General features: G+C 38.3%; 1 protein-coding gene across 1 annotated transcript in view; it reads right to left on the reverse strand.

Moving 5' to 3' along the window:
* LOC306820349 (transmembrane protein 132C) overlaps positions 1-26,897 on the reverse strand; it is a 261,260-nt gene that overhangs the window by 41,490 nt on the left and 192,873 nt on the right. Inside the window, exons 7-8 of the mRNA XM_079338168.1 lie at positions 25,509-25,704; positions 1,189-1,332 (exon numbers count right to left, since the gene is read on the reverse strand). Of these exons, the coding sequence (XP_079194294.1) occupies positions 1,189-1,332; positions 25,509-25,704 (340 nt within the window). The remainder of the gene's footprint in view (positions 1-1,188; positions 1,333-25,508; positions 25,705-26,897) is intronic.

The raw sequence follows: 26,897 nt of genomic DNA on the forward strand, positions 1-26,897 counted from the left end.
CCTGTTCATCCGTATCACTATGCTGCTCTGTGTCCACTCCCTCATTTTCAGCAAAAATATTATCCAGAACTTCTTTCACTGTAAATCTTTTTTTCATTTTTGCATGCTGCAAATTGGAGATGTGCACTCTGCAAGTCACCAACTCTATACTGAATTGACCTCACGTGTCTGGAAATGCCTGTCGTTGTTTGTTTTGTTTTTGTACTGGATAACAAGGTAAAATGAGAATCCCCTAAAGCTCACATGATTGGGAGAGGAGCTGGCTGTCAATGTGTGTTCAATTTTGGCTCTAATTATTGCTTTATAATCTTATTTTTATAACTGGGTCAAAACCGACCCTAACAACACCAAGGTCATAATTTTAACCAGAGCATTTTACAATTTAGTGAAAACCAAAAAAAATGTTTGATTTTGTTGAAATAGAGATTCCTGACAAAGTCAAAAAGCCTTGATGCAAAAAAAAAAAGTTACGTGGTTCTTTTATGCATTTAAAAACTAAAACGGGTCGGTGCCGACCCTAACACAAGACGAAGGTTAAGACAGGGCTAAGCTGAGCTTTTACTTTATTAATTAAACAGTGAGGGAGATTTTCAGAAGGCTGCATATGTTTAACTACTGTACTCGAAAACTGAGGTAATAAAAATAAAAAGATAATTTTAAATCAAATCTAAAGCTAGAATGAAGGAAACGTGTTGCTTTTAATGGATGAGTAAAAGCTGTAATTTTCAGCTGTTTTCATTTGACATTCACAAAAATTGGATATGTGATTAAAATAATCTTGGCGCTGTGATAAATGTCTAATTATGAGCTGCTGCGAAAACATCAATCAGAACACAACACTAATCTTTTTTAATATATCATGATAATGATTGAAGATGGTTTCTGTGCTGTTTAAAATATCTTGAGTTATCCTGTTCTTTAGATGTTTGCCATTGTTCAGTCTCTTCAGTAATTATGTTTAATCAATGTTTCATGTCTTGCAAAGTGAACCATCTTTCCCCAGGGTTCTCTATGGATGTTACTTTTGTAAGCATGTAGGAAGGAGATCATGTGCAGCCTTATATTAGTATGTGTGCATATGTGTGGAAAAGTAAATAATGAATTTAAAGGTGCTATATAAATAAAGTTATTATTATATCTTAAATTCTGTATTTACATGAAAACCTATATGTATGTATGAATGCATACCTTGACCACGTCCACGTCTGTCGAGCTGCAGGTGACTGATTCGTCCACCTCCCTCACCTGCCCGTCAGTTTCCACGGTAACCAGTTTGATTAGCATTGCAACTCGCCGACCTGTAAGTATGGCTGTGTTCACCACCTCTGTGTCCTACAGACAAAAAGGAAGAAAGAACGTTTCTTTAATAGCAATATCAATCTTGAACATTGTTTTCTTCTCTCTATTGAATATACAGCATTATTTGAACACACTTGGACACTGACAGCCATAAACAGGAGTTTTGAAAGCCAGTGAAAAAAGATGTTTGGGTTATGTAAGAATACAAGAAGAATAAATACATTAAATCTAAATAAAGTTAAATACATTCAGATATAATCATTCCAGTTAGGGATTGTTATGCTGAGTAACACTTCATCATTCTTTTGATGAACATGTTTTAATTTTACAGTCTCTCCAACCAAAGTGACAGTAAAAGAAAAAAGGGTCTACGCAAGTTAAAGAGACCCGGGTGAGTTTTAAAGAAGAGAAAAAATGTGATTATGAACTGCACGATTAATGTAATCAGCATGATTACATTTGATTAGATCCTTCCAACAAAAATAGCACCAGAAAACCAGCACACAAACACACGCACACCTCAGAGCGCAGTGTGCCAGCATCAATCTTTATTATTTGGCTTTGAGTTTCCAAGAGGGCATTTATTACCGCCAACACACACGTACATGCCTGATTACAGGGTATCACTGGGCCCACTGTTTCCGGAGGGAAGTTTGTTTCTCTGTGTCTATGTGTGAGTGGTTGTGTGTCGCTCCTTGACTCTAGTAGAATTCAGCTGAGAATTCAGGATGCAAACACAAGAAGATGACAAAGAAACACATAAGAAATGTACTTGCTGTCCATAAAGTTTACGATGATAGGGTTTCAATCTGGTAAACAAGAATGAATGAGGATTGTTTTGTTAAATGAACCTGGTCTTCACTTCTTTGGTTTTCTACTACTTAGGGGTTACAGTTAGTTACTGCAGGACTTTAAATTTCAACTTTAAACAGACTTCTCTTTTTTTTTTTAATTCAAGAAGATACTGCCACTCTCGGGTTGCAAAGGTAGATTCCATTAGTAGCATAAGAAACTGTAAATAAATTAAACAACTTGTATGTGTGTGTGGATGTTGTACGTAAGGCCACCCCTGCATAAGTCAGTCAGAGTGCTAGGTCCAGCCATGTCAGGTATGTTAATGCAAATATGCAAATATGCTTCTTTTTTGCACCATCTTCAAAAAAAAAAGCAAAAATAAAACTTAATTTGTAAGGAAAAAAATCTTCGTAAGGAGATGTTTATACACAGACAATGTTGTGAAATACGTTGACTAAGACTAATCATTTACTTGCATTAGCATCGCAAGAGTAGCTGAGAGCACACAGGGGGATGAAGATATCAGCATGAACAAATGTACACTTCAGAAAATGTGGGCTAATTATGATATGTCTCAACCACTACTCCCAGTATATACTGTCGGTAAAACCCACACATATTAAAAATTAGATTTTTGCAAAAATGGTTACACAATCAGTGTAAACAAAACCTTCGCAGGCATGCAAAAGCAAGAAGAAGACTAAGAGCAAAGAATATGCTAACAAAATACATGTATAAATAGCATATCAAGGCAAAGATACTTACTTGCAGACATTAACACACTCATGAATAACACAAACAAATATAACTAGATGCTGATGCACCCACACTCACACTTTGCACACAAAGTCAAGAGCTTAAGTGAAAGTGACGAGTGACAAGTCGCCTAACGCCCTATCTTTCTCAGCAACACATCGCTTTGTGACCTTTACTTAATGAGATCTCTCTCTTCCTCTCTCGAAAAGACATTCTCTTCCCTCTCTCGTTCTTTAAACTCAGCTCAGTCTTTCCTGAAATCAGAAATAGACACTGCAGATATATACCACGGCAGAAGAGATATAGTACTTTGAAGGTGACAAACAGGTGAGGAGGAGGAGGGGGGAAAAGTGGGGACAAACAGGATTAAAAGCATGGAAAAGATGAAAGAGAGAGCGCAAGAGAGAAAGGTGAAGGGCACTGAAAAAGTAAGGCGTAGCAGAGAAATAAATAAATGAAAGAGGAGATTCTCCTTCTGCCTTGAGGGTCGAAGAGTAGATTGAGGGATAAAAATCAAAGAGGAAGAAGAGAAAGACGTCAGGAGATTATGTCGCTCTAATTCTCTATGTGCTTGTGAAAGTATGAGGCCTGTATGTGTACAGTATGCATTAAGTTTGTGTTTGTATGTGTGAGTGTGTGCATGCGTGTGTGTGTGTGTGTGTGTGTGTGTGTGTGTGTGTGTGTGTGTGTATCCCCGGGCAGTCGACTCTCGAATGCTACAGTGCGTCAGATAACATCATGTTTACATCTCTGCTATCACACCACAGGCCAAAAGATGACAACATCAAGAGGGTAAAGACTTTTTTTGTAAAGGAGTAAAATGTTGAGTTATTAGAGACCTCTGTCTGTCTCCTGCGAAGCCCTTTCATCTGATATGTCAGCTTTGTGGCCTTGAACTTAACGCTCAAATAAATGTTAACAGAAAAGTCACTGTTTTTTGTTTTTTTGACACCGTGATGGTGTGTGGACTTTTTTTTTAAAAACTGAATCAATGCTAAACGCATGTAAAACACCTTTTAGAGTTACTGAGGAGCACTAAAGTGTCATAGTATACAGTATATATAGTTCAGTAATTAGAATGGTGATGCTTTGTATGTTTGTTTGTCTTTTTACCGTGTTTGTTTTTCTCTTCTTTGAGACTCTAAATCATATTCTATGATGATAATGATGATGAACCAAAGCCAAGCCACCGCCAGTGGAACGTGTCGTCCGCACAAATAAGGCTGTCGTCATTCATGCACGGCATGCTCCGAACCTCCCCCTCAGCAACAAGGAAGTGTGGACAACAGGAAAGGAGAAATCCCTCCTGTATACAATCCCAAACACTCCTTTTGTAAAGCAACTTGAGATAGCGCTTGTTTTTGGTGTACAGATAATGATTGACTGACTGATTGATGATGATGCTGTTGATGAAATGACAAAGAATGAGTCAATCCTCCACAAACGAAAACACAGCCGAACGTTTAAAAGGTGTTCAACTTAGAAAAAACGCACATCGTGGTGTATTCATCATTTTTACTCAAATGTATTTAGAATACATTTAGTTTTAGAAAGTGTGCATGCTTTACATGTTGCGTTTACAGAGTTGCCATAAGAAAGATCAGGATAGCAACAGGCTAAGCTAAAATGATCTTGAATGAGCATGAGTCAATGCACCTTTAGCATCCCTGCTTTTTGACCTTGATTCTGACATGGGTGGAACAGAAGTCAGGTCCTGGCTGGCCTTTTAACCAACAATCTCCAACAAGAATAGAATTAAAATATAATTATACACATTTAATTATAATTTAATTGAATCATAGCGAGAAAGTAAGAGAAGGAACGATAGCAGGGAAGGAATTCCCACTGAAAGGAAAGATAAAACAAAGACACATTTTTTAGAAATACTGTAAATTGCACATCGTAGAATTTCCAACATAGATCAAATCATTTTAAGCTTAAACTCCATGCATAATGAAGAGTGTCCTTGCAAGTTCCTTTGTGAATTAATAAAAAATGACTTCACAAGCGATTGCAAAGATGAATCACTGCAAGCAGGAAAAAAAACAAAACAGAAAAGACACACTCGCAGGGCGGGCAGTAATCTGGGGGGGAAACAAAGAACAAAATTAGAAAAAAGAGGATGTAAAGAAAAAGCAGACAAACAGCAGGAAGGGAAATATTAGAGCGAGAGCAAAGGAGACAGAGAGGAAAAGGAAAGAATTTCACGCCTGTCCAAGGGAATTATTAAGTGGCTCGTCAACAACTGGCTCCCTACTGCCTTCAAAAGCTGCTCCACACAGCACTGAGATAAGCTCAGTGTGTGTGTGTGTGTGTGTGTGTGTGTGTCTGTGTGTTTGGGCAAAGGTCTTGTGTGCCAAAAATTTCTGTCTGAATGAATGGGCTTTATGTAAGTTCATGTCGGTTCATGGTTTTTGTATGTGTGTTTGTAAGAAAAATGACAGACGAAGAAGAAATAGTGTGTTTATGTAAATGTGTGCATTTTGCAAAGAAAAAAAGAAGTTGAGGAAAAAGTCTTTCTCTTCAATGAAACTTATCCATGCATGTGTGTGTGTGGTGTGTGTGTTTGTGTGCGTGTGTGTGTGTGCGATGCCCCCTGTTGTTTGTGTGAAGCAACTGGAGTGAGGCCAGTCATCATAGACAACCACACAAACTCACACGTCACACGTCACACACACAATGTTTCAAAAGACTTGACAAAGGGGGAACATTCTTTTTTTTTTTTTTTTTTGCTTTTCTGTACAAATTCAATTACAACTGTGACTTACAATAAGAGTGTGTAAGCACTTCTCTTTTTGTCGCTTTCTTCTTTGCTGTCTATCTATCACTGTTTTTCTCTCTCACTGTCTGTCTCTCACTCTTCCTTGCACACAAACACACACCATGAAAAAAAACTTATAATGTACTTATCTGATCATTTTTTAAAGAGTCAAGTTTCTCAATTGGAGGAAATTGCTCGGAACATATATGACTCCCATTGCTCTGAATGCGACCTCTTCACCACAGTCTGGTAACAAACACTTTGGCCTTAGAAATTCAAATCTGTGTCTTCTGCTACTCCCTGTAATTATTGTACAGCATTGAAAAAACAAGAAAATCCTGACCTTTTGACAGGGAGATAGCTTCCGTGTTATTATAAAGGGAAGTTAAAAATGCCAATGGTGCAAAAAAAAGAAGCCAGAGATTGATTGCACATTTTGTCTGTTAAATAAATAGAAAATGATTTTTCAGCCATACACACAATTACAGAATGTACTCATATGGATTGTTAACCTATATAAAGTGGACTGTTACACTTAAAGAAATCAATTAATGAGTCTCATTTTGCCTGCATTTTACAAACACATGCACTTGTTGGCACAGGCATGGGCACATATTGTATTGACACATGAACGGCAATTCATCGACAAATAAACCAATTAACAAATCACCTCCAGTAAATAGTAGACAGGCAGCTTGATCCAGACCTCGCCCTTCTACCATCATGTGATCACCATGTTGGTATGTACTGTATATGTGCATTTACACATGCATAGAAGGACACTTTCCATTTGTCCACGAAGAGTACTGTTCACATTGCTGCAGAATTTCTGTGTAATGTCAAATGCTTCGATCTCTTAACTGACAGAAAACTTTTTCGACAATACAAAGACAGAGAAAGTGCAGAAATACAAAAACTGAACACAAAGAAAATCAATCTGTTTTAAGGACATGAGAAGAAGTATTCAAGGATGAAGAGGAGGAGAATTGTATCATTTCTTAAACTCTTACCATGAAATTACAGGTCATGCATGCATGTAGGCTGTTCATTGCATTATGTTCAGCACTAATAAAGCAATAAAGTCAGGGAAGGTGTGCATGTTTGTAAATCAGATGTGCAGCCTGTTACCGCTCCAATTCCAGTGTTACAGATGGCTTAGCACATTAATGGAGGTAATTTCAAGGCAGGGGTTATTGCGCTGCATTGACATAAAGTAGTTCCTACGATCTTAAACCATATGCAAATTCAATATACAGTACAGTTCCCAGAAAGATGTGAAGGTGACAATTATGTCAGACAAAAACCATATCTAGAGAAATTAAAAAAAATGTCTTGCCAGTCCTGCACCAACTGCTCTTTTATTAAACTTCTACAGAAATATGATTTATATTTTATGAAATATTATTTTATCGTCAAATATTATTTTATCGTCAAATATTATTTCATATAATATTTGACGACTTTGCCATAAATGCACTTAGAACCTTAAACAAATCATAAATAATTCTGAAAAAGCAAACCAGCTCAAATTGAATTAGTCACTCTAATATGTAAGTCTACATCAAGACAAGCAAGCTCCTTTAAAGTATAATTATTGCTGTTCTAAAAGCACAGTACTTAGCACATGAAACAAAAAGGTATTACCAAGCAAATTCCATGTTTTTTGTCAAAAAAATAAAATTGTTTTCTCATGCAACACATTTAAATGAATCCAAATATGACCTTCTGCCCCATGGCCAATTTGACTTTTGTTTTAATCAATTTTCTTTCTCTGTCTTAGTCTGCTGTCACATCTGTCCGACCTATTTGGAGAAAGAATGTTTCTTTTTTGTGTGTATGCTTGCTCACACGTCCATGTGTGTGCGTGTGTGTGTATGTGTGTGTTTAGGGGCTCAGCTGTGAAAGGGAAATTGGTTGAAGGCACTTAGCTGCAATTTACTACAGAGCCATTAAACACATCAAGTGTATCGCACTTTCTCCTTGTATGTGTGTGTGAGTTGCTTGCATGTGATGTGCCTGCATGTGTCGAGTGCCTCTTAGAAGTATTTTAGGTGTAACTGCTTTAATATTGTTCATGCTGCTTTGATATACTGTGCATACTGTGCACGACAGTCAAGTAAGAGTGTTTTTTTTTTTTTTTGGGATTTGAGATTTCAGTTTTATTAGAAATTAACAATGATGCAGCAAATAGAGAAAATCCAAATAGAGTGCAAGTAGGCTACTTTACGTTTGTGACTTGATGACTTAGGGATCAGATAAGGCTTTGCGCCTTCCATAACACTGTATAAAACATGAGGTGTAACAAAAACAGCAGTGACATCAACTAGCAAAAAGACCGGTCCAGGCATTAGTCTGGTCCAGCACTGACAGCCTCCAGAAAAGTTTTATTCCATGTCAAGAAAATTTGAATTCTATAAACAATCCTTTTACAGCAAGTCAAACATACATAATAAAATCTAATTTCAACTTGAAGCTCAAGCCTTAAGAACTACTCTCCTACGTTAAAAGTAACACTCTGTTTGTAGCAAGATTTGGTAAAATATGACACAGCACAGCTAACACACAGTACAAACAAAGTATATAGTTCAACTTAGTTAACATAACTTTGCAGTCATCTTCGTAGTCATCACTGCCTTCTTTTAGTCTATATGTTTCGTGGTACCTCGTGGTATCGTCCTCAGATTCTTACTTGATAATAGCCCGTCTTTTAAACTTCATATTTAGCAACTTGTGAAGAACTTAAAGTTGCAGCTTCTTATTCTTTTGCTGCTTTTTATGGCTTTAATTTCCTACCGTGATGTTTTATTTAGGCATTCTTAATACATGATGTTTTGAGGTTCAAAACAAATCTACACGCCCTAACTCATTGTACTCTGTGATCGAGTTGGCTGGCCTACGTAGTCTACTCAAATTTGCACATTTGCATATCTTTATTTATAAGGATTTACTTAACCTGCTTCCCTTATAGTTGTGTGATTTTATTCATGTGAAAAGCGCTGGAAGCCACAGTCTTCACTCTGCGACCCAGTCGCAAAACATCATCAAGATCAAGAAATCTGTTCCCAAAGTGTGTCTTGAAATGAGAAGAGGGAGTGTTAGGTATTCTGCTCCTGCAGCCTGGAATCTGCTGGAGGAGGATTTGTGTCTGTGGGGTCTGGTCTCCTGAAATCATTTTTTAAAAGTAGATCCAAGGTGCAGGAGGAAGATGCACCAGGGTTGTAGATGTTTTGACTAAAGACTTACTGCTCTGCTACCATGGATACGTTCACATGTTTTGTTTTTGATAATTTTTCATGTGTTGTATCTCTGTGACTTTGTTAACAGGCTGCTGCTGCTCCCTGAGATTCTCAACCTCAAAAAGATTTAAGTAAACTTTCAATAAACTAAAACGTTTACTGTCTTTATTATTTCTTCTTAACCTTGTATTTTTGGTCCAAAGACAGCAGGGAATGTATTTTCCCGACCAGCTAGAGGCGGTGGACTTAGAGAACTGAAAGAGAATAGATGGATGTAGCAGAAAGGGCCTAGGAGGATTTAAAAGTCTTATTTTAATGTTCAAAACAGCATTCTCAAATATTTGACGTCAAATCATCTTTTTTTAAAAATAGGATCTTAATCTGGCATTTGAATATTAACGTACACATACTGTTTCTTGTTGTTTTCTTCAAGTTGGTGTTAGGGAAATAAGTGTCGGCAGTTTTTTTAAGCTGCAGACTGTCATCGCCAGCTACAAATTTCTTTGGTTTGCACATGTTGATCCTGTTTCTGTCCCCATTACCTCTCCTTCTCTTTACTTGGAAAACAAGATTGGCGACAAGTTGTGGAAATAACTTGTTTTTGTGTTCGGTCTTGTTGAAGTAAATGAACCTCGACTTCAACAGATATTGCGATTCAGCAGAGCGGCTGCCGGGTGCCACAAAAGTCAATAGTGTTTACTAAAATAATTAGAGAGTGGCTTTCTAATGTGCAAACGGTTGTACCATCAATATCACATCAATTCCTTATGTCTACAAACACAGACAGAGCCCACATAAATATGCATACACCAGTATGTGCTTTTGTTCGAACGTCCGGATGAAGAAAGACACAAAAGCCAACTGTGTGCATGTTGTAGAATGTCAAAGAGTGTTGTGTGTTTGATGCAGCACTTTTAAACTACAGTCTCCAAATAAGCCAGTAAGACCAGTTGGTGTGATTGGAAATGAGTCAACTGCAACGCCAGACACAAATTGCTGCCATAGAGACTGTGATAACTAAACGACTAATTTTTGTATTGCGATCAAAAAATTAGAAAATTGTGCCTCAGTTATTTGTTTGACTTAATCAAACGCATTTTAATTGTTTGAGGGTGTCGCCCTGTATGACAATTCCCAGGAGACACGGGTAGGACGTAAGGCAAAGACTTGGAACAGCTTTGCAAATCCGACAATTATGATCTTACAAACAGAACACTTTCATAAGCCACAGGTTGTCATTTGTGTTTTTACTGATTGCAAATCTCAAGTGGGCAGGTCTTACTGAGCACAAGGCAGAATGAGGGCAAATGCTACAACGTGATCCAAAAAAGTTAACATACGATGGTGCAATGCCATAAACACTGTTAGGTTTGTTTTGTTTTTCATTGTCAACTGCACAGCTCCTACATTGCACCTTTTATACATTCTCATCACATTTTTCAATCCTATTTTATCTATTTGTAATAACTTCTTATGTTTCATTTTTTAAGTTACTGCTATTTTTGCTCTATTTCCTTAGTAAAATGTGTAAATATACTTGGCAATAAAGTTGGTCTGAGTTGTGACCCAGGACAGGCGTTTTTTTTTTTAAATGTACTGTTTTTGCTTTGTTATGAATGCTGAAACTTAAAGTGTCCCTTCCCATCCAGCTCATCACCTACATGTGGACAGAACTGAGCTCCGTCAGGATGAACGTGCACAGCACTTGTGAGTTTTACTCCACAATCAGATGCAAAACCTGAGCAAAAAGCACAGAGCAGAAAAACTTTATGGGTGTGTTTGTGCATGAATATCATTAGCACAATTTGTTTTCTGAAACGGACAATTGGAAGGAACAGACATTGACGCAATTAATGGAGCTATCAGTGGCCGCAAGTCTTTTGACCCTCTATAATTATCAGGGAAATATGCAGGGCTAAAGTTGGCTCCTGATGGTCTGCTAAAGAGTGTAAGAGAATTTGTAAAATGAGTTATCGTGAGCATTTCAGAGTGATGATTTGAGTCACTGTCTTTAAATAGGGGGCCATTTAACTGCAATCACTCATTATCTGCTTAGCAAGATTACAATTCTTGCTTTTCAGCGAACCTGCCTGTCACACTTCCAACTTAATCATTCTCGTATCATAACTCTGGTTCTGGTTGAGATCTGTGGTTCAGCACCTACTACCTGTTCACTTACAGGACTGAAATCTGATATCCTGATTAGTTTCAGCAGGTGCCTGTTGCAAGCTGCAGCATAATGGATCTATCAGTAGGAAACCTTGCAACCCACTTGGTCAGGGTTATTAATCTCTGTGAGTCAGAACCATGTCTACCAAATCTCTCCTTTTATCTGTTGCTGTGTTAAAAGAAAGAAAACTTACATAAAACGTACTTTAGTTTTAGCAAACTGGAACACTTCTACTAAGATGGAGGATATCGTCATCATCTAATTATAAACATCCAGTTTCCTGCTGATTGAATGCCTGTGGACACAACATGTAAAAGAGAAACACAGTTGCAATGTGGGACAACTCGCGTGGGGGACACTTAAAAGATGAATAGAAAATAGATAGTTGAAAAGAGGAAGAATGTGGTTTGAACTTTGGTTCGTAAGTGAGGAATAGGAAGCAAGATGATGGAGCAAATAGAGGGAAAAAAACAAAAGTGTACGGTATGGAAAAGGAAATGACAGAAGGAGGGGGTGTGACTGAGTAAAATTCAAATGTGAAGAAAATAGATCATTAGGTCTAAATACTGAAGAGGGGGAGGAAAAGGAGGAGAGGAGGGAGGGAAGGAGACAGATGAGGGAGGTGACAGCTGGGCTAGCTGCCTAGACAAGATAGAGGCTTTGGACTACGTGTGTGTGTGTGTGTGTGTGTGTGTGTGTGTGTGTGATATGTCAGGGATAAATGGCTATTATCACTATGACAATGTTAATTACAGCCAGACTATTAGGCTTGAGGAGTGCCGGCTCATTTATTTGGCTGCTATACAGTTGTGTGTGGGCGTGTGAATGTTCCAGTGTGTGCCTCTGAAATTATTTTATGCTTGTGAGTGCATAAGTGTGTATGTGTGTGCGTGCGTGCGTGTGTGCGTGATCATATCAAATGTGTTTGTTAGATGGAGTAATTACTTCGAGGTTTATAGAAATGCTGAATTGTTTCTTGTGATCTGACTTCAGACTAATCATTATAAACTGAACGTGAGCCCAGTATTCCCTCTTTTATTGAGGTTATTTTAAGACTTTTATAACCAAGGGTTGCTTCCCAAGGAATCAAGAGATTATAGGAGCCGTGGCCTTCATATCTTCTTCCCACATATCTGGGGAAATTATTGATCGAGCTGTGAGAAATATTGTAAAAGCTAACAATAGGGTATCAAAGTGTGTATGGAATCGACAAAGGCCTCATAAATGCAGAACTTGTGAAATGATTCCAAAAATAATTTAACAGCTTGCATTTGTTATGGATGTTCATGCTATTACTGTCCCCTGAAGTTTGGGCCTGGCCTCATCCTTACTATGAAGGTTCCAGGCTAAATGTTTTCTCAAGCTTGTCCAACCGAGTAACGTTAACTAAAAGGGGTCAAGATCCTTTGATCTGTCAACTCGCTAAAAACAGCTGGGTCAATGGTTTACAGGTATTGAGCAGCGCCTGGAAAAACTCCTTAGTTTGCCTTCCCCCATGGTGCAGTGGTCAGAAAGAAACAGGAGGGTACATCAAGAAAGGACTTGCACACAGAGAACAAAGGAGAAGAGACTGGAGTCTTTATAAAAATATAAGCATTGAATCATTGTAGGGCTTAAGAGATCAACATTACAAATAGCTAAACAACAGTGGTGCTGTGGACTAGGTCTGACATAGCCAAGCAACCAGGCAATGCAACTTTAACCTGTCAATGAAACTGCACAAACACGACTGACATTTCCATTAGACAATTCTAACCATGGATGTAACTATTGGTTTGATATTCAGTTTAAGAAATGCGTTTTGAAAAAAGGAGAATTAATTTACTCTATTCGAGAAACAAACAAATATTGTAATCATTTCAATCCTGTGGACTGGTTTAAGCCCTGTGGTTGAAGTGTTCGCATGATGCTCAGAGGCTGCAGTTCTAAGCACAGTGGCCTTGGGTTAAACACCGACCCTCCATTTGCAGCATGCCAACCTCGACCCTCACTATGGTGAAAAAGTAACTTATGCACTGTATTCTTTTTAGAGTAGCCTGGTTCCATTTGTATCATACATTTTGTCATGTGTTTGGACAAATCCCCCCCACACACAACATTTAACTCAAACCCTTCTAAACTTTGCTTGATATGTCAGGGTTTATCAGGCGTAATAGCATGAACTAGTCACAGTATAACGTGTAGGAGTGTTGCACTGATGAGAGCTGAGAGCAGGCGTGCATGGGAGGGCGTTTTTGAAGGTACTGTTGATCCTCGTGTGACTAATTCAACCACACACTGTATGATGAAACCTGTCCAATTGATAACTTCAAGGTAATAAAAAAGCCAGCTGGTGGGTGGACAGCAGTGTGAGACTTTGATTGTATCAGGTAACTCCCAAGTGTGAATGTGTGTTGTGTGAATTTGAGGTGGAAATTGTAAAAAAAAAGAAAAAAGGATGATTAGGTAATCTTACACACAGATGCTGTATAACTGGTGATTACAAAGTACTTTAACATACAAAGTACTACTCCTACCAAAACAGTCCTTGCTTTATATTGCAAAAGTGCTATGTTTCTTTGAAACTATCGAAGGAAATAATTATATTGTTGCTTGATCCTGATCCTGAAATTTCAAGTGCACGTTTTGAATACATACAATTTGTTAATGGATAAATGTTTGTATAAAGGCTGTATTCAGTACAATCACTTTTTCTGAGGAGGTGTTCGTGAATAAAAACTCTAATGTGATATTTTTATAACATATTTTTTATTTAAAAAGGGATAACAATTTAAATGAAATTGTTCACTTCATACATACATAGTTTCATTGTGTCTTGCCTACATAATGCAAGCACCAGATTATCTACAATGGATCCCCACATCTAACCTTCTTCTGTCTGCCTCAATTGTCTCTAAAAAAATTAAAATGTCTGTATTTATTTATTTTATATATTTTTGCTAGATGTTAAAGGTTTATATTTTACAGTATGCAGTTAAACTTTGAGTGTTCACTACTTTACAACAATAAGTATATTTACTTGTTGCTGTAAATTGTTATATATATACTGTACAGTATATAGTAGTTCAGTCTGTAGGGACTTGGGTTGGGAACCGGAGGGTCGTCGGTTCAAGTCCCGATGCATGCCAAAATATGTAAATATATACCAATTATCAAGCGCTGCCAAGGGGCCCTTGTGCAAAGCACCAAACCCCCACCAGCTCAGGGGGGCACTTCAAGTTGTGGTTGCTGCAGCACTCAGACATCTCTCCATTAATGCAGGTCTTGCCTGTGCATGTGTGATTCAGGCCTGTGTGTATGAGAAGCATGTCTCAAAAATAACAGAGCGCATACCCCAGAATTTTTGCATGCCAGAATTTTCCCTCTGGGGATTCATAAATTGTATAAATTAAATAAATAAATTGAATTTAAAAATAGAACAATAATTCTGTATTTATTTCAAACACTGAAACATCAGTTTTCAGGGAAAGTAAACTACGGTAACATCACATCTTTATGACTGCATACATATAAATATTTGAATAATATAATTACCGTACATTTTGGCACGACTATGTTTCTTTGAACCTAAACACAACATATATTCAAACCTTCACAGTGGCAACTAAACAGGTGAGATTAAACTGCATCAAAACACATAAGGACTAACAGAAATGTTATAGTTAGAATTAGCTGAATACTTATGTAATCATGGCTGCTAACAAATAGTATGTGTTTTTTTGCACATCAACCAACTTTTAAATAATTGGTATAATGAGATTTGTCTTTTATTATTTAGTATAATTCAGACTCTTTGACTCTCATCACTGCATGTAATTCTCCGCTTCTTTGGAGTTTACTCATTTATATAATTTAATGAGTTGTACTTTCGCACTTAGGTTGAGTTGAATGGATAATAGCATCACTTAAATGGTCGGAATAAAAATGTAAATGTAAAAGGCAGCTGACATTTAGCTTTCCTCTGCACAAATGTATGAAATGCAGAGGCAGATAGAGAATGATGGAGAGAGAGAAAGAGAAAGAGAAGGGAAACTGAAAGGAAGGAGGGGTCTGCAAAAGAAGGGAGTAACTTGAGAAGTCAAATGGAAGGAGAGAGAGCGGGGAGATAGAACAGGAGGGTGGAGGGATGAAGACATTTGGTTGATATGAAAGCTAACAGCCCATCCAACCCCCCCACACACGCACCACTCCAGCAAAGATCCCAGGGAGAATTGTACTTTCAATTTCCAGACCCCTAATTGCATTAGAACTGCCCTGCTCTCGTCTCCTCTCTCTTTTTCTCTCTCCCTAGGTCTCTCTCTCACTTCCCTCTCCTCCTCTGTGCTGCCCAGTACTTCCAGGGGACTATTACATGCTGCTGTGCACCTCCACTGGGTCCCCCTATCTTACTTTCTCTCTCTCTCTCCGTTTTTCTCGACCAACTCTCTCTCCCCTCTGCCTTATTTCTACAATTTAGCTTGTCTTACTTTCTCTCCCCACTTGTCCTCTCTCCTTTTTTCTTCTCCCTACATCTTCATCCTTTCCCCCTTTGTCTCATTTTTCTTTCAGTTTTATCAGTCCCGTCCCTCCCTCTGCATATTCTCTGTCCTGCCTATCTATCGATTTAACCAGTTCATACACACATACATTCTCTCTCCTCCCTGTGCCCCTTCATCCTACCTATTTCCAACCAGTCAAATTATTCTCTCTCTCTGTAGCTTCATCAGTAAAATGGTGTCTCTGCACCTTTTTTTTTTTTTTTTTTACCTGCACTTACATTTCTAAGTTTCATAAAACAACTGTTTACCTTATGTTTCTGTCTTGTGTCTTTTCTGTTCCGTAATGTTTCTGTCTATCTTCTCTTTTCTTGTTGGAGCTGATGTACACTTGAGTATGCCCTAAACTGCCACCCTATCACTGCTTTAGTGGCATAGAAGGTAAATGAACTTGAGCTTGTATCACGCTTCTCTAGTCTTCTGCACTGCGCTCTTTTGCACTGCAGGTCATTCACACATCGATGGCAGGCAAAGCTCTGAAAAGTGTGCTGTGTAAAGTGGCTTGCCCTGACCTTCTCGTTAAAAGATGACTACCACTGAGCCACAGCTGCCCCGGCAGTTGTCTGGTCAGACCTTGAAGATATCATGTGAGACATAATAGACCGGGGCATAAAGTAAAGAGCTGTTCTCCAGTTCTTTATTAAAGCTCCTGTGAGGAAGTAATATCTGGAAGTTTAAACAAAGCAACATTTACATTGAAGTCTCTTCATGACCTACAAAAGCAAACGTGAGCATCAGACAGAAGTTTGATGAAGTATGTAGTTATTTGATATGCACGTCACCCTTAACACAGGGAAGTCTTCTGTGTCTGAAGTATGATGTGAAGCACTTTGTGATTTAACCTTGTATGAAAAGTGCCATACAAATAAGGTTTGATTGAAGTCTGGCAGGGGGATAAACTCTGCTGACACATCTTTGAAAATAAAGTTGCACATAAAGTTCATTATCGCTTGCTTTTTTCAGACATTTAAAATGAGGAAGGAATGTCACTACGTGCACATGAACAGGACAGAATCAGCAAAGCCATAATTCTTCTTGTTTTGTTCTCTGCAGTTTTGAAAATGTAAACAATCTGAAAGTCCCTCACAGGAGGATTTAGTGTTCGGAATTTTTTCAAGTTTTTTCCCTCCCCATCCTCTGGCAGGTTTTAGTAGGCCTCTTTTACTTTAGAAAGTTCTATGACTTTTTTTTATTTTATTTTTTTATTTTATTTTTTTTACCAAAAACCACAGTGTGCGATCAAACCTTTTAGTTTAGTTTAGTTTACCTTTTAGTAAAAATGAAATTCACGGTTGGGTTTAGTTGGGTCAAAAGAAAAAGGCTTATATCATTCTCTGTTGCATGATTACTCATCCTTCACCTACACTGCTTTTGGTAAGAGAATGTGTTTGAGTGGGAAAAGTTATTAATATAAGGCAATGGGAATTATTTGGCAGGGATGACGATGATTGATGAAATTATAGTCAAAGTAAAAAAGGACAACTTAAGTTCATTTCACATGATTCAGGTTTATCATGGATACGGGAGCATCCAAACAGCAACCATGCAGAACATTGTTCATTTTCCATCATATTCATCTTTTGGTGTCCTTTGCTATGTTCTGTGAGGCATTTTTATAAATGCTTAATTCATACGTTTTCATTCGGTACAATCGTATAATAGTGGCTTGGTGGGTAAAAGAGCTGTATTATAATGTAGCAAATATATCAGGAGCAGCTTACTAATTATGAAGCAAATAAGTCTCAGAATACATACTTTTTGTGCAGCTTGAAGTTGACTGCCATTTGGAAAATACCATGCCAACGTGCAGCTAAAACGTTCAAGGGGCAATCCTTTTTCCTCAGAATAAAAACTATCAGAAGAAAATGTGTTTTTCATTATCTTAATTTTAAGAATCTTAAGTATCTTGAGTAACTACCTCTGTTATTACATTAAGTTGGAAAGTTTGAGAACCCTGCTGCAGCCTTTACGGTCTTCTTCCAAATGTGTTGTTCTGACTTTAAACAACTCCCTCTTTCTTTGCCCCACACACTCATTCATTCTTTCTCTCTTTTTCTTGATGACTGATTGGAGCGAGCTCGAGCCGCTTGGTATGGAAATGAACCTGGAGTGCAGGCCGTGCAAGTTCTCAGTGACCCATATACACACTCACTCACACACACTCGCTCACACACTCGGAGAATATGTCACATGTGTTGATTAATTAGGTGGTGGGAGTCTAACAAGCAAATACTGAAACTGAAGAGAAGCAGGAGGGCACAGGTGAGAGAGAAATGAGGATGAGGACTCGCCGTGGCTTCTCTAGAAATAAAAACACAAAATGATGAAAATTTTGGAGGTCAGATCCACAACAGACTTAAACTATTTGAAATATGCAATAAAACACTTGAATATGAGGAATTCAGGGAATAAAATAGATGACTCTTCTGTAAAGTACAGAAAGAATAGATCTGGGTTTGATCATAGCCATGACAATGAAATGTTCCAATGAAAAGATGTAGCTGTTTCTTTCAAAGGGTGGGAGCATTCTGCTTTAATTCTCATCTTGTGATCATAATTTCATGATAATAATTAAGAGGCATCAGACACACAAGAGTAGAAAAAAAAGAAGAAATATCAGCATCTATGCTAAACAGTGTGGGTTAAAACAAACAATAGAGAACAATGGGACTTTGTTTGTAAGATCAACTCTACTGTGTCTTGATTAATGTCAGTGTAGATTAGTATACACACACACACACACACACACACACACACACACACACCAAACAAAGGGAATTAAGAAATCAACAGCTACAGACAGAACGATAGAAAAGCAGAAGTGGAGTAAAGGTAAAGGTTGTTTTGAATAAACAGACTGAAAATGGTAAATCTATAAATGAGTTTTAAAAACGGTTCTGTGTTTCAACGAGAGAACCAATCAGAGGAGGCAAATTAAGGAACCACTGAGAATTGCTGTGCTGCTAAAGGGTCTGCACATCCACACACATACAGTGTATAGAGGAGGGAAGCTCTGAGTCATCTTTAAGCAACACAAATAAACAAGTGTTCCAATTAATTATGAATTACACAGAAAACCCCAGAGAGGTGAAACTCTGTGGAGAGAGAAAGAGAGCGAAAGAAGAAGAGACAAAAAGGAGGGAGCAGAGAAGAACTGAGAAGGGAAGCCTAGAGATAGAGGAGGAGGGTGAGGGTGAAGAGGGGGATAAAAAGAGGAACAGCTGGAGGAAATGAGTTATGACAATAACTAAATTCTAAGATTAGAAAGGCAGGAGAATAAGGGAAAGAGAAGAAACCCGTTTCTTTTTTACGATGAGACTTGTTTTGCGCAAAACAAACAACAGACAAAACCAGTTACTGCAGAAGGGCACAGAGTTTTTTTTATCATAGATTACAAAAACGTGCACAACAGAACAGCTCTTCCATTGCATCTCTTGTACATTTTGTGTTGCTATATTTGTGTGTGTGTGTATATACATTTATATATATTTTTTTTTACGTTTACTTTTTAAAAAGATCTAACATGTAATCTTACTGAATTAAGTCATATTTAATTTATGATTAGACATTAAGGAAACAAGCTATGGTGAAGTGCCATCTTTTCTGTCAACAACTCAACAGCCAGTATTTCCTCCTGCTTCTCCTTTGTTCTCCTTAGGTTTCGATATTGTTTTCGTTTTGACCAGAGAAGTAGGTTGTAAGGCACGTCCACGCTGCCGTTTTTGCCCCTTTCCCGTCTTTTTGCCAGGCCAAAAGCAAACACACAGATGCTAGAGCGATGTTAATGGGAAAGCAAACTGGTTCAGATATAATGACTCTATCCGACCTAAAAAGCCTCTAAAAATAAACTCCACCACCAGAAATGGGGGAAACTCGACTATTGGAGATGCTTTTGAAAAATAGCCAGAGGTTAGAATGCCAGAAGGTTTAAAAACCAATACAAAGCTGACTAAACACTGAAGCTTCAGTGTTCCTGACATGGCACCCTATGTTAGCATCAACTCTAGAGAGGAGGGGGTGGTGGGACACAGCTCTCTTTAGTGTTTAAACTTGGACTGAAGTACCCATTTTTAAACACTAGGTGTCAGAAATACATATTGCTCCTTTAAAGCTTTTTTTATAAAAGTTGAGAAAGTGGGGGTGACATGCATTTACAGGAAAGGAGCCACAAGTCCACATTTGATCTATAGAAGTCTAGTACAGTTCAAAAGCCTTTATTTCTTCCTTTTACCTCTGTGTTCATTGTTTTTACACCAAAACACCAAGACAAACTCATTTCATGCGGAAACATACTTGGGAATAAACCCAACTGTGACTCTGACTCTAAAATATTTAGGTTGATAGAAAAATGTCTTTCCACAGCTTTATCTCACCTTCTTTGTGAAGCCGTGAAGTGATCTACACATTGATGCTACAGAAGTTTGCAGACTAGTCAAAACTTACTCTTTAAATTAATGTATTTGAATCAAGATGATTTTACAGAACAAAGACAACAGTTGTCAGTATTTACCGCTCTCTTACTGTCTATCTTAGGTTTTAAAACAGTCACAGGTATAATGGCTCTTTCTGGGTGCCTATAACAACATTACAGATCCAATGTATCAGCTGTTAAAATATCTCAGAGAGCAGGGGGAGTATAGCAGGTCCATCTCTAGCCTTAGCCTTTTTTATGTTTCACTGTGGCTCAAATAACGGCTTGTTTAGTCCTCTTTGTTCGTCCATTTGAGTCCATTATTCTCCCTTATGTCCTCTCACAGAAATAGACCTCCTTTTAACCAAGCTTAGTCGAATATTTACAGATAGAAAGAAAAACTTCTGCTGCCCTTCACAACCTGCTGTGATGCTGTCCATGGTGCTGAAACTTCTGAAGACCCAACACTTCAGTGCATCGCTGCATTTTCCCTCGTGCAAGGATGCAGCCTGGACCGTGATCACGTAATTTTATGTCAGCACGTCTGTGTTATCTCATCTAGCATTCATATTTATTTAGCTTTCATATTTCACAGGGTTATGTGACTGTATTTCAATGTTGTATTGTTTTAAATTTATCAAGAAAGACACCGTTGTTTCAATTTGTTTCACTTCACTTTCACAAAAATGTAAATGACATCAGCATACACTTTCTTCTCTGACCCAAAAGATACTTACACCAGAACCTACATGCAGTAGCATGTAGCGGTCACTTTAGAGCCATATTTTTAAATAAGGATTACTGGATGTGGCGATGCACAGGCGATCTAGCCTTGTGCATAGTTACCCTTTTCTGAAAAGTTCAATTCAAGATGTAGAATTTAGTAAGCTATGCAACAAGAACACATAGGTTAACACTTTGTGCATGAAACTGGGACATTAGCTCTATGTTTTGAATTGGTAAGACGAGTAAATATCCCAGGTGGACCAATAGGATTATACTAAGGGCTGAACAGAAATATAGAAACTGTCGTGGAAGTCGTTGAGAAAGGGAAATGGTGATGGATTAACTGCATCTGAAAACAAAGAACTCTAGTTGTTCAAGCCGCCTTTAAATGAATCAAGCTTCATCGAGTTTTCCGGCACTATTACTTTCTTTACAACTTCTCAGTATCAAACTTGAGCTGACAGTCTGGTTTAAATAGAAGCAGAGTTTCTCACTGAGCAGTCACGTGTGAAAAGGTACAGACTCAATTCTGTGAGCTGACTGCCTGCCACTGTCAGTTACAATTCAAAGGATGACTGACTGTTAGTCCACTTTCAGCCGTTTGAATACAAATGCACTTCTCTGATGAGTCTGCACTTCTCCTGATCCACTTTGCTCGTCTCCACAAAACGCCTCAACATAGTTTGGTGACTTTTTATTTAAGTTTGTGTGAATATTTGCAGAAAGCATTCATCACATGAGAAAATTATTCAAAAGGGGTTTCATTGATTGGACTAATGTGAACAACTTAATCATGTCATTGACTGCAAATAAGAATCGGCAGAGACAATGAACATACAGTGGACAATGAATGAATAGAGTCATTCTAGTTTCCTCTCTTTCTCATCGGACTTCTCCGTCTCTTGTTCTATCTCTGTTTCTGTTCTGTCTCTCTGTGGGGTCCTTCTTGTCTTTTCTTCACTCTTTCTCCTCTCCCCACCCCTTCTCTCCTCTCTAAAAGATGAAACCAATTTTTCCAGCTACAGCAGGAGACAAATTACTCCTAATAATCCCTCGTTTTCTGAAGAGGGCCTCTTTCTTTCTTTCCCGCTCAGAGAAGATACCAGGGCCTAAATGGATATGTGGAATTAGGAGCAACATGTTGTAGAGGGCTTGGTAATGATAGGCAGTGTTCTGGTTTGATATTGCTCCTTTGTAAAGATAGAACTCATGCATTACCACATCATGAGGCTGACTTTTGATAAGAGAGATGGCGGATGATGTTCTGAGGTGAATTTGAATCTTTCAAAAAGATCAGACAAAGAAATGTTATGTGAAAGCCAGTACAGAGTGCTCTTAACGCTGTTACATGCAACGCTTCCTTTAACTTGTTTTTCTATGTTCCAAACATAAATATCCCACACTTTGTTACATGGTTTCACATGTGCTATTTTGTTCCAATCCTTAGATGCAGACTTGTTAAGGAGGAAGGATGCAAGATTGTGTGAACATTTTCACATCCCTTTGAAGATTCCACCTCATAATTTCTGTCCTTCTTCCTTCCTTTCCAAGAGTGTGGACTCATGTGCTTTCATCTCAGTGACCTGATGCAGAGACCCCTCTCAGTGACAGGCTCCCTAAACCAACAATCAACATCTGGTCAGCAGCTGTGGTAAACAAATCAGGAGACCCAAATGGCTTGTAATAGCAGCCATTTCGATGCTTTTACCCAAACAAGAGAAGCTGAAAAGAGACGGAGGGAGAAAAAGTGGAAAGTGGATATGTGTGCTTGTTTGCGTGAATGTGTCTAGGCTAGTATCAGATGAACTCAGTCATGCTACAGAGGTCACATTTTCTATCTGTATCGAGTGTTCAGGTGTGACGCAAAAAGGGAGAAACATTTAATTGATATAATCACTGACTCATCCTCTATGATAGAAACTTCTTTGTGAATAAAATTAATCAAATGACACCATGAAATTATGTTTGCGTTGAACAAAAACATTTTACTCATTTATTTCCTTTGAAAATCAAACTATTTGCCATTGAGGAGTTTCAAAATAATATTTTGTTGACTTAGAGAACTTCTTAGCCTTGCTTGAAAAATACATGACTCTGTACTGTATGGAGTTTTTAGCAGCTAATGAAACATATCCATACTGAGGCCATCAGAGTGAGCAGTGACTATTACTATTAAGTCATTTTCAGAGCATTCAAACGATACATCTGAGTAGGTGTCAGATGAGCAACTGCCTTTGTTTATATTCACCACAGACAAGATTCATGATGGGTGACATGTTTGATCGTCAAAAGAGTGAGATTGAACATCACAAATCAATACCCACACTTGCCAGGACACAATCAGCAGAGATGAGATGTACGGCTTTGTCCAAAAGGGGTCGGCAGATTTCACACAAACCAAAAGATCCTAACAGGAGCTTTAACCAACCCATTGTAATACTTGTTATGAATTGACGCGATACAAATAAAGATTGATTGATTGCTTGATAACTCTAAAATATTTTCACTGAAAAAAAAAACATTGAAAGATGAAAAAAGCAGGCAAAAAAACCTACAATGCTTCTGTTTTAAATGATGTCTTCAAGCTTGCTTTTTGCAGTGTGTGAAAGAGACATGGGTTGTAAAAGCCTAAACACAATTGAGTCACTCGGGCTTTGCTGTTTGAAGAGGAGCTATCAGGCTAGCTCTACCTGAGTGGTAATGGAACTGAGAATATTTTGAAAAGCATCATTTTCCTTGCATTAGAGTAGGAAGTGCTGTGTTTCCTTAGATGTGGCTGATCTGTGTTTGTTGAAAGTAAGGTCAGATTTAGTCTGATTACTAATCTTAAAGGTTAAAGAAGACTTTGTAAGTGTTTTTAACTTTTTCCGACCCTGCAAGATACAAGTAGAACTTCTATTTTATGTATTTGAGCTAACTTTTTTTGTATCCTGAAGTGGGATGCCACGTAGCAATAGATACAGTACAACAGGTTTATGCATTTTTATTGTTGAAGTATACTTTTATGTTACTTTAAGAAGAAGTGTGATTGAAAGACAGCTAGTCGTAAGTGAGATACATTAGCAACCAACCGAAGGCCATGTGTGAAAAGAAGGTGAGATAGCTGCTCTCGAGCGAGTGTTTGGTTTAGCCATTATTGGCTACTGATAACTAAAACTGGTCAGACATGGCATACTCAAGGTGTACTTATTCTGCAGATAAATAGCTAAAATGTTTACAAATGTTTTATATATAGGATTATACTGTACATGGATGAAAACACACTTGTTTTTATAATGACAATAACTCTGCAAATAGATCCCTAAATCCCAAACCATGGGCCTGACATTGTGCTCTTGTTTGTTTTTTTGTTTTGTTTTTTTTCCAAATGCTTTAGCCACTATTAATCAATAAAAAACACAAAACAGAAAAACATGGACTAAAAAAAATGTTTATGAACATTTTAATTGAATATTTGGCGAATGATTGTTGGAATCATTGTCCACAGTCTGTCTCCCAGTTCCTTCAGTTCCGTTGCCAGTCTCCACCTCTTCAACAGATGAACTTGGACTCACTCCCCCTGAACCCACTGCAATCATCAGCCTTATACTGCACTTGTGTTTTGGAAGATTTCCTCTCCAGTTTGTCCTTGTTGCCATCTTTTGTTGCTATCTCGATTTCATCTTTCGCATTTTTCAACAAGAAACATTTATCCTGCCTGCTTGTCTCAATGCTTAGAGATGTTCAGGTACTGATGCTGATAGCTGCACTATTACAGATAGAAACACCAGTACAACTTAACTGCCCCAAATGTCGGAATGGCTTTAAGAGAGTCAGGCAATAAATGCAACAAATGAATTGAAAAAAAAAATGTATGTCTTAGCAAGCAAACTGTCAGCACTGATGTGTTTTCCACCAACACTTTATTTTTAAGGCAGATGGAAGGTAAACTTGGAACTTGGCTCACATCAAACTGTAGGTATGTGGATAGATCTGTGAGAGAAACAAATGGAACACAAACATCTCTCCCTTCCACTTTATGTCTCTGCATTTCAAACAGACATTACATCACACCAATTTTCTTGTACCTATGTATCTGCATTTGGGTCCTTACCTCCCGCCTACGCTACTTACTGTGACAGAGTCATTCAAAAGACTTACTGCTATTATACAAGAAGGCAAACACGTTAACCAACAACACGCTATTTCCTAACGTCAACCAAGTATGCACATGATGATGATGATTTGAGTTTTTATCTCCTCAATGATAAGTTAGATTGAAGCCTCAAATATGAAGTGGAAGGAACAAAGCAGGGTTTTTATCAATTTAAGGCCTTAAGAGGAAAATGTGTTGGAGCCTCAACAGGACTGACATCTGCCAGTATGACACATGTGCGGAGGAAGCATTGTGTATGAAAGTATCTGTCTGTGAATTTTTGGTAGATGATTGAAATTGTAAATGTGACTCTGTGTGTTTGCATTTGCATACACTGTGAGGGTCTCAATATGTGAATTTGCATACATGTCTACAGGCGCTCTACCTGTGTTTGTGTGCGCGCGTATGTCAGCCTGCTTGTCATTTCAAGACCTGTGAGAGGGAATCCTGCTGTGTGTGTGTGACCGAGGGGCTTGTAGCAACAGGAGGGGGGTAAACAAGCTGACCTTTCCAGCTTTGATCAACCTGGAGGAAGACGCTGGGGGTTCTCAGCAAGAACATTGGGAGGCAGAGGAAATAGAGTAGAAAATGGAGTCGATTCCAGCATTAGAAATGTGTGCTGAAAGGTCTGTCAGGATGTACACTCACAGGTATCTGTATCTGTTCTCATCTAATATTGCTTACCTCTGCCAGTGGTACGATGCCCTGTATGTCGGCGTTGCTGATGTAGAGGTGCGAGACTTTCTCTGTTTGGCTGGAGGCTGTCTGTGAGCCAGTCTGGTATTCGATGTTCCAGTGTAAAGTCTGGGTTGGCACCAGGTTGATGACGTTATCCACCTCAAATTCCAGCTGCATCACCTCGTATGACGGACTATCCAATCTACAGGGATAAAGAGAGGGACATTACATTATCAGTTAAAAAACTAAATTAACGTCATTCATATGATGAAACAACCTGTTCTGTGCATCATTTACCAAATAAATGATTTTTAGAGACATGGACTCTCCCTCTTGCCTTAAGGTTTCCATTTTTTCTATTAAAAGTCTTTTATGGAGGTTTTTCTCCGTCCGCACATTGAGTGATGATGAACAGAGGGTGTTGCAAGCTTTACAGATTGTAAAGCCAACAACCCACATTCAAACTTCCTACCTGAAGATATCAGGGGAAAAGAAGCAGCAGCATAAAATACTTTTCATCACCTCGACCTCTCCTTTCTGATTCCTGCGTACGAAAAAATCTGTCATTTTGACAACTCTAAGGTCTACTGCACATTGTGCCCTCACAACTTTGTAGACTGTCATTACCTGCTTTGCCTCTCTGCCTGACAGGTATCCTGATTCAATCTGCTTCTGTGAATCAAATCCAGTGGTGTTGTTAATCCCTACAATTTTTTTTATTTTTTTTTTCCGACAGATTTGAGCTTTTTATATCAAAGTTTGTGGTTGGAAGTCTATCTGAAATCAAGAGGATTGTGGTTGGATACAAAATTACTAAATGCATAAATATCTGGATAAAAAGATAACGAAATCTCTATAGACTGCAACTGTTGTGTTTGTGCCTCTGTAGCCCGCTTCATACTGGGAAAAATAAACCCAGCAGGTCTTAAATAAAAAGACTATCTGAAATATGACTGTACATTTTATGTGGTCAAGATAACAGTGAAATAAGCCCTCCTACAGTTCACAGTAAGTGCAAAACAAAACGACTACAGCTGGATTTTCGAGATAAACATTTACAACTGTCGACTGTGTCACAACAACAAGAGAGGTGCAATGGAAATTATTTATATGCAGTTTAGCAACTGCAAAACCTTGCTGACACTCCATGTGTGACTGCCCTTCCTAACACACACAAGCCTGGGGCTAGCTAGTGGAGCACAAATTAAAGAAAAAAAAAAAAGGTAGGCAGCTGTAAATTGATTTTCGAGTCAACATTTTAGTGCTCTGTCTTAAGCCACACACACACACACACACACACACACACACACACACACACACACACACACACACACACACACACACACACACACACACACACACAGATATGTACAGGGGTTAAAGGCCATGACAAAG

Source organism: Symphodus melops (assembly GCF_947650265.1).
Source record: "Symphodus melops genome assembly, chromosome: 1".
NCBI lineage: Eukaryota > Metazoa > Chordata > Actinopteri > Labriformes > Labridae > Symphodus > Symphodus melops.